Source organism: Balaenoptera acutorostrata, chromosome 12, assembly GCF_949987535.1.
Source record: "Balaenoptera acutorostrata chromosome 12, mBalAcu1.1, whole genome shotgun sequence".
NCBI classification, from domain to species: domain Eukaryota; kingdom Metazoa; phylum Chordata; class Mammalia; order Artiodactyla; family Balaenopteridae; genus Balaenoptera; species Balaenoptera acutorostrata.
Window position 1 is genome coordinate 16,306,258 of NC_080075.1, and position 13,394 is coordinate 16,319,651.

Here is a 13,394-nt window from a genome sequence, read left to right on the forward strand (position 1 = left end):
AGAATGAAATTAGAACATTCCCTAACACCATACACAAAAATAAACTCAAAATTGGTTAGAGACCTAAATGTAAGACTGGACACTATAGAACTCTTAGAAGAAAACATAGGAAGAACACTCTTTGACATAAATCACAGCAAGATCTTTTTTGACCCACCTCCTAGAGTAACTGAAATAAAAACAAAAATAAAGAAATGGGACCTAATTAAACTTAAAAGCTTTTGCACAGCAAAGGAAACTATAAACAAGATGAAAAGATAACACTCAGAATGGGAGAAAATATTTGCAAACAAAGCAACAGACAAAGGATTAATCTCCAAATTATATAAACAGCTCACGCAGCTCAATATTAAAAAAACAGACAACCCAATTAAAAAATGGGCAGAAGATCTAAATAGACATCTCTCCAAAGAAGACATACAGATGGTCAAGAGGCACATGAAAAGCTGCTCAACATCACTAATTATTAGAGAAATGCAAATCAAAACTACAATGAGGTATCACCTCACACTGGTTAGAATGGGAATCATCAGAAAATCTACAAACAACGAATGCTGGAGAGCGTATGGAGAAAAGGGAACCCTCTTGCACTCTTGGTGGGAATGTAAATTGATGTAGCCATTATGGAGAACAGTATGGAGGTTCCTTAAAAAATTAAAAATAGAATCACCATATGACCCAGCAACCCCACTACTGGGTATATGCCCAGAGAAAACCATAATTCCAAAAGACACATGAACCCTAATGTTCATTGTAACACTATTTACAATAGCCAGGTCATGGAAGCAACCTAAATGCCCATCGACAGACAAATGGATAAAGAAGTTGTGGTACATATATACAATGGAATATTACTCAGCCATAAAAAGGAACAAAACTGGGTCATTTGTAGAGATGTGGATGGACCTAGAGATTGTCATATAGAGTGAAGTAAGTCAGAAAGAGAAAAACAAATAGCGAATATTAACACATTTATGTGGAATCTAGAAAAATGGTACAGATGAACTGGTTTGCAAGGCAGAAATAGAGACACAGATGTAGAGAACAAACGTATGGACACCAAGGGGGAAATTGGTGGGGGGGTGGTGGGATTAATTGGGAGATTGGGATTGACATGTATACACTAATATGTGTAAAATAGATAACTAATAAGAACCTGCTGTATAAAAAATAAATAAATTAAAATTTAAAAATTAAAAAAAAAGAAAAAATATCATCTGGATGTCTAGTCTAAGTTCTTAAAATAATTCCTCTTGCATCTTTTGTATAGGAAAATTGGCACAAGTTAATCAAACATTCTTCTTTATCATTTATCAATTTATACTGTACCTCTTTCTAAGGGGGAATTTTCTAATATGTGGTTAAGCAAACTCTAAAATTGTGACAATAACTATAAAATATGCTAACAGGTTATAAAAACACTCATTTCATAATAATAAATAGAAGCCAGGAGAAAGAGAATTCACTATTGCATACATGCTTTAGTTGCAATGGCCTAGAATTTATTCAGTACCTAAGAGAGGTTCAGAAACACTTTCAATTTTCAATAGCAGCTCAGAGAATTAAGCCATAAAAAAAAAAAAAGTTAAACCAGATTAAATTGAAATATGCTTTCTAAATGGTTTATTAAAATGTAATAGTCAGCCTTTACACAGATTTTAAAACCCTGCTTCAGCTTACCTGTGCTAGCAGCTTTATTTCATTCACTTCATTGCTTAGATCCTCAAGATCTCTGCCCAAATGCAGACAAAATTGCTTAATGCTTGTTTCTCTGTCACCCACGGATTTATCAATGGCATTCCGAACAGCAACAATGGACGGCTTCATAGTTACAAAAACAGCAAAGTCTTCGGGAGGTGTGGGAACCTGATATTGTTCAATCAGCTTGTACATCTGAACCACTACATTCCCTTCATCTTCAAGGCTTTCAATCTAAACATAAACATTGGTTGCTGGTTAAATCAGAGTCCTGTTATACCCGTTAAGATTATCTGATAGGATACAGCTGCTGTGCATTGTAAACATCACGCTGTGAAGAGCCAGCACACAGAGGGGTGCGTTTAATGCAGATCAAACTGGCTGGAGCCTGCTGGGTGGCAAATACAGTCATTGCTACGAGGCAGGTAATAAGGCCCAGGAGGAAAGTTTCTCAGAGCTGAGCATAGTTAGTATTACTGTTATAAGTATTTAGTTTTCTCTCTCTGTTTTGTTCTCTAGTAGATTAAACAGTGCCAATATTTAAAGTTTTCAGAGACAACAGGTGCTCTGAGGATGCCCAGCTGTAACATCTGAGATTCCAGGCCTGTGTGTTGAGCAGTGACTGTCCCAGGGCAGCCCCTGAGGTGTGTGGACCATGTACCTATAGATTCAGAACCCTGATCTATGGTGAGACTCACACTACCTTTTTAATAAAGGCTTTTAAAACCTTTATTACTGACTACTAAACATCTTTGCTTTGATGTCCTACCTTCAGTGGACAGTGCCTTTACTAAATTTTTGGCAAGGACTCCCCAGTTTGGGGGGAACCCTCCTCCCTGCCCCTCTGCCACAAGGTTATAGAGGGACTATCCATGTTCTACAACTTGACCCACCTCCTGGCCACAAGCTGAACCAGGGAGAGTCAAACTGGGACCTAGTGAAACCAGCTCAGTCTGATCTCTCTCTTGAACTTGGAAAGAGTTAGACTGCAGCTGTTGGCAGAGGCTATTTGCTTCCATGGGGTAACAAAGCAGGTCCTTAACAGGAAATGAAAACTGCAGAGAGGATTTAGAGAGATGGTTCTCAACCTTTAGCTGCATCCCAATCGCCCTGGCAAGCTTGGTAAAACACAGATTGTTGAACCCCTCCCGAGAGTTTCTGATTCAGAAGGTCCAGGGTGGGGCCTGAGAGTATGCAAGTTCCCCAGTGATACTGATGCAGCTGGTGTGGGGAACACCCTCTGAGAACCACTGTTCTAGAGAGGAGCAGAGATGCGAGATGGAAAGAGAGGTCTTTTTGGTTTCCCTATGCTGCTCTAGTCCTTAGTTCCTGCCCTTTTTAAAGACTAGGCTCTATCCATACCTTTGGATTCTAAAAGATATCCCTGCAAACTTAGAATAAATCTTCCCATTTTTCCAAGCTAACTATGTGAGTTTTTGTTATTTTCAACCAAAAGTGTCTAACATCTTCAATAAGTTACAAATAGAACTAAGTCTGACAACCAAAATCTGCTCACCTTCCTGGATTTCTGGTACATGGAGTAAGCATATGCCCTGTTTTCTCTGGGAGTGTCTTGGTTTACACCAAGGTATTGTCCTGGCATGATGATTAATGGTGCCTCTTTCACTCTCAAAAATGTCTGGTCAGAAAGTGATTATGTGGCCTGCCCTACCTATGCTGGCTGGTGGTCTACCCATTCACTGTAAAAGGGTATCTAAGAGTTATCTCAAATTTCTTTTGTTGTCCCCTCATTCAGTTGCCCACTAAGTCCTTTCAATTCTACTTACTTAATATCGCTAGAATCCATTCCTTCTCTCCCATCCTTGGAAATACTGCTTTAGCTATGGTTCATCAGCTTTCTCCACCAAACACCCCTTCTACATAGCATACCAACTGCCATATCCTGTTCTTGCCACGTTGCCTCAGGTCTGTGCATGCAAATTTCCCTCTTCCTGGAATGCCTACCTGAATAGATGGACTTTAGGACAAAGCTTAAATGCCCCAACCTCCACAAAGCCTTCTGTAAACTCATAGGAATGACTGCACCCTCCCTCTGCTCCACCACCACTCTGCCCACAACAGTATCTTGTACCTATATCTGTTGTATAAGAGTTATCTGCTGTCATTCTAGACTCTGAGGTCCTTGAAAGCAGGTTTACTCATTGTTGTCATCCTTGCATCCTGCTAAGTGAGTGCTTACAACTTTTTTGGAACTAATGGATGAGGTTCCAAAGAAAAGCTGTCTGTGTGTGCAGAGCATTTTCCTAAGAGAGGCTGCTTCCCCAACACACCACCCAGCCATGCACAGACAACCTTATGGAGACGGGACACGGTCTGGGTTTCTGCATGGCACATTGACTCTCCTGTTCTGGAACCAGAGAGAGAGAGGTCTACCCCCTGCTACATGATCCTTCCTTCCATAGTTTATACAACAGGATCAGGGTAGGGGTGGGGGCTGAATCCATTCATTAAACATTTAGAATTGATATCAGAGGAGAGAGGTTGTCTCTCTCGGTGGCTGGCTAGACTTGCAACATATGACCTGGGAGGTGCTGGTGGCCACGTTTGCTGCTGAGGATGAAGGAGTAGGAGCAACATGTTTGCAGAGGTAAAGGAGCAAAGCAGATCCTCAGAGAGATGCAGAGAGGAGAGGTGGAGAGAGGACCACCTGGGTTTCCCACAGCCTTCTTATTCCTGGCTCTGGTAAGTTCCTAAGCCTAGTCACATTCTTGGTGTGGGTGTGGGTGGGGTGTGTCCCATGGAATATTCTTTCCTCCTTAAATAGGGTCCACGTTTTGTCCTAAGGTAGGACAAAACCTCAACTGGGTTTTGGTTATTTGACAAAGAGTCATTCTGACTGCAGATAATAATAAATGCTGAGCATCTTTAGTCTCCTGGGATGATGTATAAGTAGACTTGAGGGAAAACCACAATCATCTTGAGATCATCACATTTGAGAAGATGTTGTTTCTTGAAATGAGAAACAAAATTTTTACTTTTATAGGTACATGAAATAGCCTTTACTATTAATTCTGTTAACAATATATAACATTATCCAACAGATTATCCAGTTGTTAATGACTTATTTCACATTTCAGTTTGTATTTTTAAAATTGGTAATATGTCTTCAATTTCCAGATATTTAAGAAAATGATTTAACTCTACTTTAAATGCCAACTGGTGTGACTGAAAAACCTGACTATTGAAACTAAATGCTAGATTGCGTGTCACAGGGGAAAGATGGGAGGAGGAAACCAAGTTTCCGGAGAGCGAGAAATAAGGGAGACAAAGGAGTGAGTGTGTGTGTGTGTCTGTGTGTGTGTGTGTGTGTGTGTGTGTGTGTGTGTGTGTATGAGAGAGAGACAGAGAGAGAGAGGGAGGGAGGGAGAGAGTGGACCCAGGCATTTGTGTTACTTGAGTCCCCGTATCTGCTGTTGTCTCCCCGTCCCGCCTTCCTGTTTAAGCTAAAGTTGGGTTTCTTTTATTCCTAATTGGAAGGTTCCTGACTATTATGCAAATATAGGTTAAGTAGGATCAAGACTTCCATTATGACTAATACCAAGTTTACAATTCTATTATCATCTATCACAAATAAGAATTGCAATAAACTGGGGTTGAGAGCATTGGCTTTGCGGTCAGAGACCCAAGTGTAAATTCCGGCTCCACTACAAAAAGCTCTGTGATCTTGGACAGCATAACCTAGTTTGGTCCCTGTTTCCTCATCTGCAGAATGAGAATAAAAATTCTTTATACTTCTTAAGTTTTTGCAAGGATCAAAAATGTAATGTATGTAGAAAATGTAGTGCATTCCCGGCTAGTAGTACGAGTTTGATCAATGTTAGCTGTCATTACTACTGTGATGTAAGGCATATACTTACTTTGCCTGAAAGTGTTTTTGATATTCTGACACTGTTTCCTGACCTTCAGTCCCTCAATTTCTCTTACTTGCCTTCCTTACTCACCACAATATCTGGAATAGTGAGTTATGTAAGAATCAACTCACCCTTTCCTGAATTTCATCAAGAAATACTAAGTTGTTAACATATTCTATGGTGGTAGTTGGGACAAATTCAAGTTTATATTCTGCATCTTGTGCCTCAGAGACAAGGGCATCCACTTTTTTCTTGCTTAGACGAGGAAGCATATAATTTAGCACCTAGGAAAGAAAAAAGGAACTGTGAATCATAACTACTTGAGTATTTCCATTTTATTATATATTTTAGATAAATTCTAATTGAATGGCTGTTAAGTCGGCAGGTATTGGAAGCAGCAGTATAAATGAAGGGTCTGGTTTTTTTCACATTGAACCAATAGGAAGGACTAGTTTTGAAGATAATTTCTAGAACAAGCTGGATTGCACAACTTATTAAAAAGTTTGCCTAAATGCTCTGATCTTTTGTAAGTGCCCTTTCTGCTACTTTGCCCTGTATAGTGAACATTGTGGTGCCCTCCCCAGCATCAACTCCACTTCTTTCCTGTTGGGTGGTAGTAATGTGGTTTGGAGGAAACTGATCTCCCCTTTAGAAACAAAGACGGAGTCTGATGGGTCATAAGGCAAATATGAACATGGCTTCCTTTGGCTAATGTGATCGGATTAGGGCGGACCTCTGATCTTAGCTGATCCAATTAAGTAGAAACACAAGACTTTTGTTTAAGGCTGAGAGATCTCTCATGTTCTCTCTCTCTGGACATGAACAAGGAAATAATTAGCCTATGGAGCTTTTGACAGCCATTTGAGAAATGTGAAGGCATGTGAGCTTTAGGTTGAAGCTGGCATATCAGAAGGCTTGGTATAGAGAATGAAAAGAATCAGGTCCTCAGTAACACTACTGAGTCACTAGATCACACCTCCCTGATGGCCATCCACCCTCTAGACTTTTTAGATGCATAGCCCATACATTTTCTGATTGCTGAAGCCAGTTTGAGTTGAGTGTTCTTTGGCTTGGTATATAGTAGTGCTCATAGTGCTCAGAAATGTTTGCTGAAATTGAATTCTATATATTTTTTCTTTTGCCACAGATGAAGCAGTAAAGCTCTAGAAGAAAGCCCAATGCCATGCAACGAATTAGTGACAGAATAGATACTAGCACTCAGGCCTGCAGCCTTTTAGACAGGGCTCTGTCTTCTTTCATCTGCACCAGGGGTCAGCAGAAGTTTTCTATAAGGGCCAAATAGTAAATATTTTAGATCTTCAGGACATATGGTCTCTGTCACAACTACTCAGCTCTGCCCTTGTAGTGAGAAAGCAACCATAGGCAATACATAAGCCAACTGTCATGGGCATGTTCTAGTAAAACCGTATGTACACAACAGGTGACAGGCTGGACTGGTCCTGTGGGTTGTAGTTTGACAATCTCTGTTCTACACCATTGTCTCTCTGGAGGTATTTGATAGTATATATGACTCTAAAGGAAGACCTGAAAGTTATTGCAGAAGCAATCAAATTTCCTCAGCTCTACAACTCACCAAAATATAATCAGATCTTTAGGGACAGTTTCAGAGCAGGAAATGATCTCCTAAACTTGATCTCAGTATCCTAGAATCAACCAGCATTCCCACTAGGATCCTGAGCTGTTACAGTGGTGTCTCTTCTGTAGTAAGTCTTGAAATGCTCCAACAAAGGAAAAAGGAATGGGTGTAAGAGGCTAGTCTGAGGGCTGCTGTCTCCTCACCTGAAAGCTGACTGTGCTTGGGACAGAAAGAAGAATATGGGACTTTTCCTAGAAATTAAGGATGCACAATAGACTAATGTTAATTTTAAATATTTGCAATACTGGAAAATAAAGATAGGTTATCTGCAAGAGAAAAATCATAAAATAGTTGTAGAGAACATAATTTAAAATTTTCTTAGTTCATAGTTACCTCCAAGCATCGCAAAGGTGATGGAATTAGTTTTTCTTTTAGTTGCTTAGTGTCAATGAGCAGCAATCCTACATTCCTGGTGCGTCTTAGAGCTACTGCGTCCTTGTGCTGTCTGTGATATTTTTCCAGTTGCTCACTAAAGAACTTAACATCTAAGTAAAATAATTCATATAAAGCATAAAACACATGTATTCGATTTTAAAGGATCATTATAAAGATATACTAAAAATCATTGCATTAATAAATTTACATACATATATATAATCTTTTATCCATATGTAGAGGACCTTGTGTAACTTTAAAATGTTAATTCATAATGCTTTATATTTTCTTCTTGAAACTAATATTTAATAATGTAAATATATTCTCTGGCTCCTGTTAAGAATGGCACATGAAAATAACTTGTAATTGCATTAGAGGATCTGGTTTAGAACGGATTAGATTCTAGAGTCAGGTTGGTTTGAAGTTGGCTTAATCTAAGTGTTCTCCCACATGGTACCTCAACGTAAGCATTCATTGAGGCTGAGGCTTTGTCAATTTGTGTCCACCATATATTGTAGTTGAATTTTGATAATATTCCCATTGCCATTTTCTCCCTTTTCCAAACCAGTGGAAGCCTGATTATCTTGAATACACTTTTATCATACTCTTGGTCAAAAACAGCTCTTACTAATACACATATAATATTAAACTACTCTACTCATCTTTCAAAATCCTGTACCTCTCGGCCTTTAAATATTTAGTTAACTTTATTTCCAATTACTCTCTCTGCTTGAGTCAGATTGATTTCCTTACAGCTTCCTGTTTTCCTTCTCTAACCCTCCCCTCTACCATCCCAAAGAGAAAACGGTGATGATTCTTGCCTTTATTCATATCATCTTCTCTCCTGGATACAAGGGAGAGTTTGACACAGTATAAAGAACACATCAGGGACTTCCCTGGTGGCTCAGGGGTTAAGACTCCGTGCTCCCAATGCAGGGAGCCTGGGTTCAATCCCTGGTCAGGGAACTAGATCCCAAATGTATGCGGCAACTAAGAGTTCACATGCCACAGCTAAAGAGCCCACGAGCCACAACTAAGACCAGGTGCAACCAAATAAATAAATAAAATAAAATATATATTTTTTTAAAAAAGAACATATCAGACAAAGTGTTAGAAGACCTAGGCTCAAGTCTTTAACCCACCTGTGGCTTTGGGTAAGTTAGTTGATCTTTCTGAGCTTCGGCTTCCTCATGATACAAAAAAGGGATGACAATTATCTGTCCTACTCATTTCAGAAGGTTTTGATGTGTCTATTTTTGAGAACTGACAAAATAAGTATATCAAATTATCTGAGAAGACTTCTGGTAAGGAAACCTGTATAATGTTGTTTGGTCAAGTATTTTCCAAACTTATTTGAACACAGAGTCTTTTTCATTTTTCATGATATCATGTAATATCCTTCAGAATAGTGGTTCAAGGAATACTAGCTTGGGAAACACCAATTTGGTCCAATACTTTAGTTTTATACATGAAGAAATTTAGATCATTCGAGGTTAAATGACTTGGCCATGGTCATATATAGCCGTGTTCAAAGGGAAACAAAAGAGCAAAGCTGATAGAAGAGTTCTCTCTTTATGAGCTAGAGGAGAGGCAGTTTGTACAATAGTTAAGCACACAAACTTTCAAGTCAGAGAAAACGATTTCTAAACCACTAACTAACTGTGTAAACTTGAAGTTACCTTATCTCTATATATTTTCATTTCCTTATTTGTAAAATGAGAATACTCGCCTCATAGAATTATGAGGATTAGATGAGATGCCTGAAAATCACTTAGCACAGTATCTATCCTAAGTGCTCAGGAAGTATAGAAATTATTAGTAAACACTGACATTTATAGAAATTCAGGGGTGAGATATGGCTGATTAGTTCAGGAAGCCAGAGTTTGCCCCCTGATCGTCTTCTGGGGCTAGACAGAGGTCAGTGTGGCTAAAAGATTGGTTAAACAGACATTTGTTAAGTGTAAGTGTCTATAATATGTGCTAGGCAGTGTTAGAATAGTTTGAGGGAATACGATAACAGGCAAGGCATGGTATCCAAGGGGCAAATCTACATTCTATTAACCTCTGGCTAACAGTTGGGTTCGAGGTTTAGGAAGTACCAGGGAGTTCCTAAAAGAGGAGGAACACAACGTTTAGGAGTCCAGACCAATGTACTCCAGAGTCCCAGAAAACAAACAGCTAATACCTATGAGACCCTGGTTCCAGGATTGGGATAGAATTGACAAGCCAAGGCAGGACTAGAAGAAGGGCAACCTGGGAGCTTGGTGGCCTCATCCAGATGGGTGGTTGGTGAGGGAGTAAAGTTATCCAATGTGAGGAACATGGTAACAGGATACTAGGAGGCCTTGGCTCAAGGTTATGAGTAGAAGATCTAGGGGATTAGAACTGGTTATTTGGATTAGGCCTACTCCATGTTCTGAAATGCCAGGTTCCACACCTTACTGCCACCCTAGTGCCATTGTGTCCCTGTCAGTTCCCTTCAGTTCAACACACACTAAGTCTCAGTGTGATGGTGTTGGTGAAGAACAGTAGAAATGGACTTGTCTAATTTTGTTTTCTAAAGTAAGACCCCACTTCGGTTTCTTGAGCAAGTCAGTGTCTTGTAAAAAAGGGTCTGTTTCAGATTTTAAAAACTTAAGGGACATAACAAGTGAATATAGTGCCTGCTCTTGGACTAGATTCTGGGTCAAACTAGCTGCAAACTGCTTTATTTGGGGGATTCTGAATAGGGGCTAAATGTTGATATTAAGGAATTGTTGGTTTTTTTATTAGGTGTGATAATATTAATTTGGTTCTGTAGGAACATGTTTTTTAAAGATGAATATTGAAATATTTCATTTAGGGATGGCATGTCTAATTTACTTTAAAATACTTCAGCATAATAAAAAGAATGGGTTGAAACAAAAACATTAAAATTTACAGAAAAAATCAGTGTTGCTTTGTGAGGCAAAGTATCAGAGTAATCATTTTCGTGCATAAGAAAATAAAGGAATAAAACCAGTTCATGAAATAAAAAAAGAATATGAATGATATGCTTCACATTTTTAAATGGTAATAATGAATAATATATACTTACTTTGTAAACATTTGGGAACTTTCTTGCCTGAAATTTCATTTGGGTATTGTATTTTATTTCCTTTTGTTGAAGATAACGAGTTTAATAAAATAATTTCCCTTCAGATCTGACTTCATGACTAAGAGTTGTGGATTCATACCCACCAGGTTGCAATATGGCCACAGAAATAGAGTAACTTGAATTCCTGAGACACATGTTACACTATGTAAACATTTTTTAAAGGAATCTGAGAGGTAAACATTCCTTTTGACTCCTTCCCATGTAAAGGCTATAAAACCTTAGCACTGGTACAACTTGATACTAAAAGATAATCTTTTGGGGAGGAATTCCTTCCCATAATATTCTGAAATAAAACAGTAACAGTAAAACTAAAGAAAAAAAAGTGGTTCTACAGCAAATAATCTAGAAATGAATAAACTCTTGCATTTTGTCAGGCCAACTCTTTGGGGCTACCATTTCTGTCACCATACACCACCAAACAGAAACGTAGACAATGATAAACCTTGATATACCTGTCAAACATAATTAGTAAGGACAAACGGAAAACTTACCAGGTTCTTGAAGTTTAAGAGCTTGTAAATCAAGACTTTCATTTTCCTTGAAGAATATCTGAAACTTTTCAAATGTAGCTGCATATAATTGAGCAGATTCAAATGCTGCCTGTATGGTTTCCTAAATGTTATAAAAAAACAGACAAAACTGTATTTTTCCTGAGCAGAATTCAGTTCAATAAAACTGAACAAACACAGATGCCTTCTCTGTGCCCAACACTATGCTTTGACCTGAGGATACATAAGTGAGGAAAGATACCATCCTGGATGACAAGAAGCAATGAATGGATTCTCTTATGAAACTAAACAAACAAACAAACAAACACCTTCAAATCTGACTTTCAAAGAATTGTTCCCTATGATTGAAAGGAAACACACCTGTAATTTTTTAGCTTCATGGTGAACTTATACATCACTAGTAAATATATGGCGAGAGACAATGTCTATTTATTTTCCAAACTGCAAATTTTGTATCTTGGTTAGTGTTTCTGAGCAAAGGCAAAAACATTTAGCATATTTGCAAAATTACTTGCCTAATCTCATTATTAAGTTCTCTGTGCTGGCAAGTCTCCTATTCCAAAATGTCTTCATAATTTGCCCTAATAAAATCCTTTCCCTCCCCTCGCTTAACCTTGGTTCCAACCTCCACTTCCCCACAAAGTTTTTCCTACAATACCCATGTCAATACATGTTATCATAGTTCAATGCCTATGAACAGCAGTTAGGATCAGTTTGTTGTTGGTCTTGGTCCATTATTCCCTGGCTGCACTCGATTGCCTTCCCTTACATTTCCTACGGAGACTTCTTGCAAATGACTGCAATTTGTCCCAAGGAAAACTAGAGATGATCAATGGAATTGCTCATTCCCAACACATCAGTGCTAAGGTATTGCTTTCTGGATTCAGACTCTTGCTTTAGGGATAGTGGGTAGCAGTAGAAAGTTTCATTACAAACAATAGCACACACCCTGGATGGCTTAGTTATTTGTTCATTTATTTCCTTTTAATAGGCTCTTATGTAATCTTCCAGAATGTTTCTGCTGTTTATTTCTTTACATTAAAAATTGAGGGGAAGAAACTATGTCAAAGTATATCTCCTTTGAGAAGATGTGCTACATATATACAATGGAATATTACTCAGCCATAAAAAGGAATGAAATAGCATCATTTGCAGAGACATGGATGGACCTAGAGACTGTCATACAGAGTGAAGTAAATCAGAAAAAGAAAAACAAATATCATATAATATTGCTTATATGTGGAATCTAGAAAAATGGTAGAGATGAACTTATGTGCAAAGCAGAAATAGAGTCACAGATGTAGAGAACAAACTTATGGTTACCAAGGGGGGAAGGGGCAGTGGGATGAATTGGAAGATTGGGACTGACATATGTACAGTACTATGTATAAAATAGATAACTAATGAGAACCTACTGCATAGCACAGGGAGCTCTACTCAATGCTCTGGGGTGATCTAAATGGGAAGGAAATCTAAAAAAGCATAGATATATGTATACATATAACTGATTCACTTTGCTGTATAGCAGAAACTAACACAACGTTGTAAAGCAACTATACTCCAATAAAAATTAATAATAAAAAAGAACATCCTTTTCCCCAGAGCAAAAAAAAAAAAAAAACAGTATATCTCCTTTGAGCAGATTTATTAGTCTCTGATACATGATCATGAAGGCATTAGAAACACAACGGGAGGCCTGTAAATGGAAAGCTCCACCAACATGTTCAAAATATGATTTTAAACCTAACAGGAAGTTTGCTGAAATAGTACAAAGAATTCCATATATCACCACTGAAATTCCTTAAATTTTAACAATATATCACATTTGTTTTATCATTCTCTTTCTCTATATATATTATTTTACCCTGAATCATTTGGAAGAAAGTTGCAGACACAGACATTTTTACCCCTAAATATTTCAGGGTTTATTTAATAAACACAAGGATATTTTCTTATAGAACCATAGTATAATGACCTAAATCAGGAAATTAGCATTGATATTAACACTATTATCAATTACAGATCTTATACAAATTTGGCCATTTGTCCCAATAATGTCTTTCATAACAAAATAAAAAACCTTTTTTTCCTGGTCCACTATCCTATCCAGGATCATGTATTGTATCTGGTATCTTGTATCATGTATT

At 38.0% G+C, this 13,394-nt stretch overlaps 1 protein-coding gene across 1 annotated transcript in view; it reads right to left on the reverse strand.

Moving 5' to 3' along the window:
* DNAH6 (dynein axonemal heavy chain 6) overlaps positions 1-13,394 on the reverse strand; it is a 304,153-nt gene that overhangs the window by 221,579 nt on the left and 69,180 nt on the right. Inside the window, exons 11-14 of the mRNA XM_057558258.1 lie at positions 11,230-11,350; positions 7,561-7,712; positions 5,702-5,854; positions 1,681-1,932 (exon numbers count right to left, since the gene is read on the reverse strand). Of these exons, the coding sequence (XP_057414241.1) occupies positions 1,681-1,932; positions 5,702-5,854; positions 7,561-7,712; positions 11,230-11,350 (678 nt within the window). The remainder of the gene's footprint in view (positions 1-1,680; positions 1,933-5,701; positions 5,855-7,560; positions 7,713-11,229; positions 11,351-13,394) is intronic.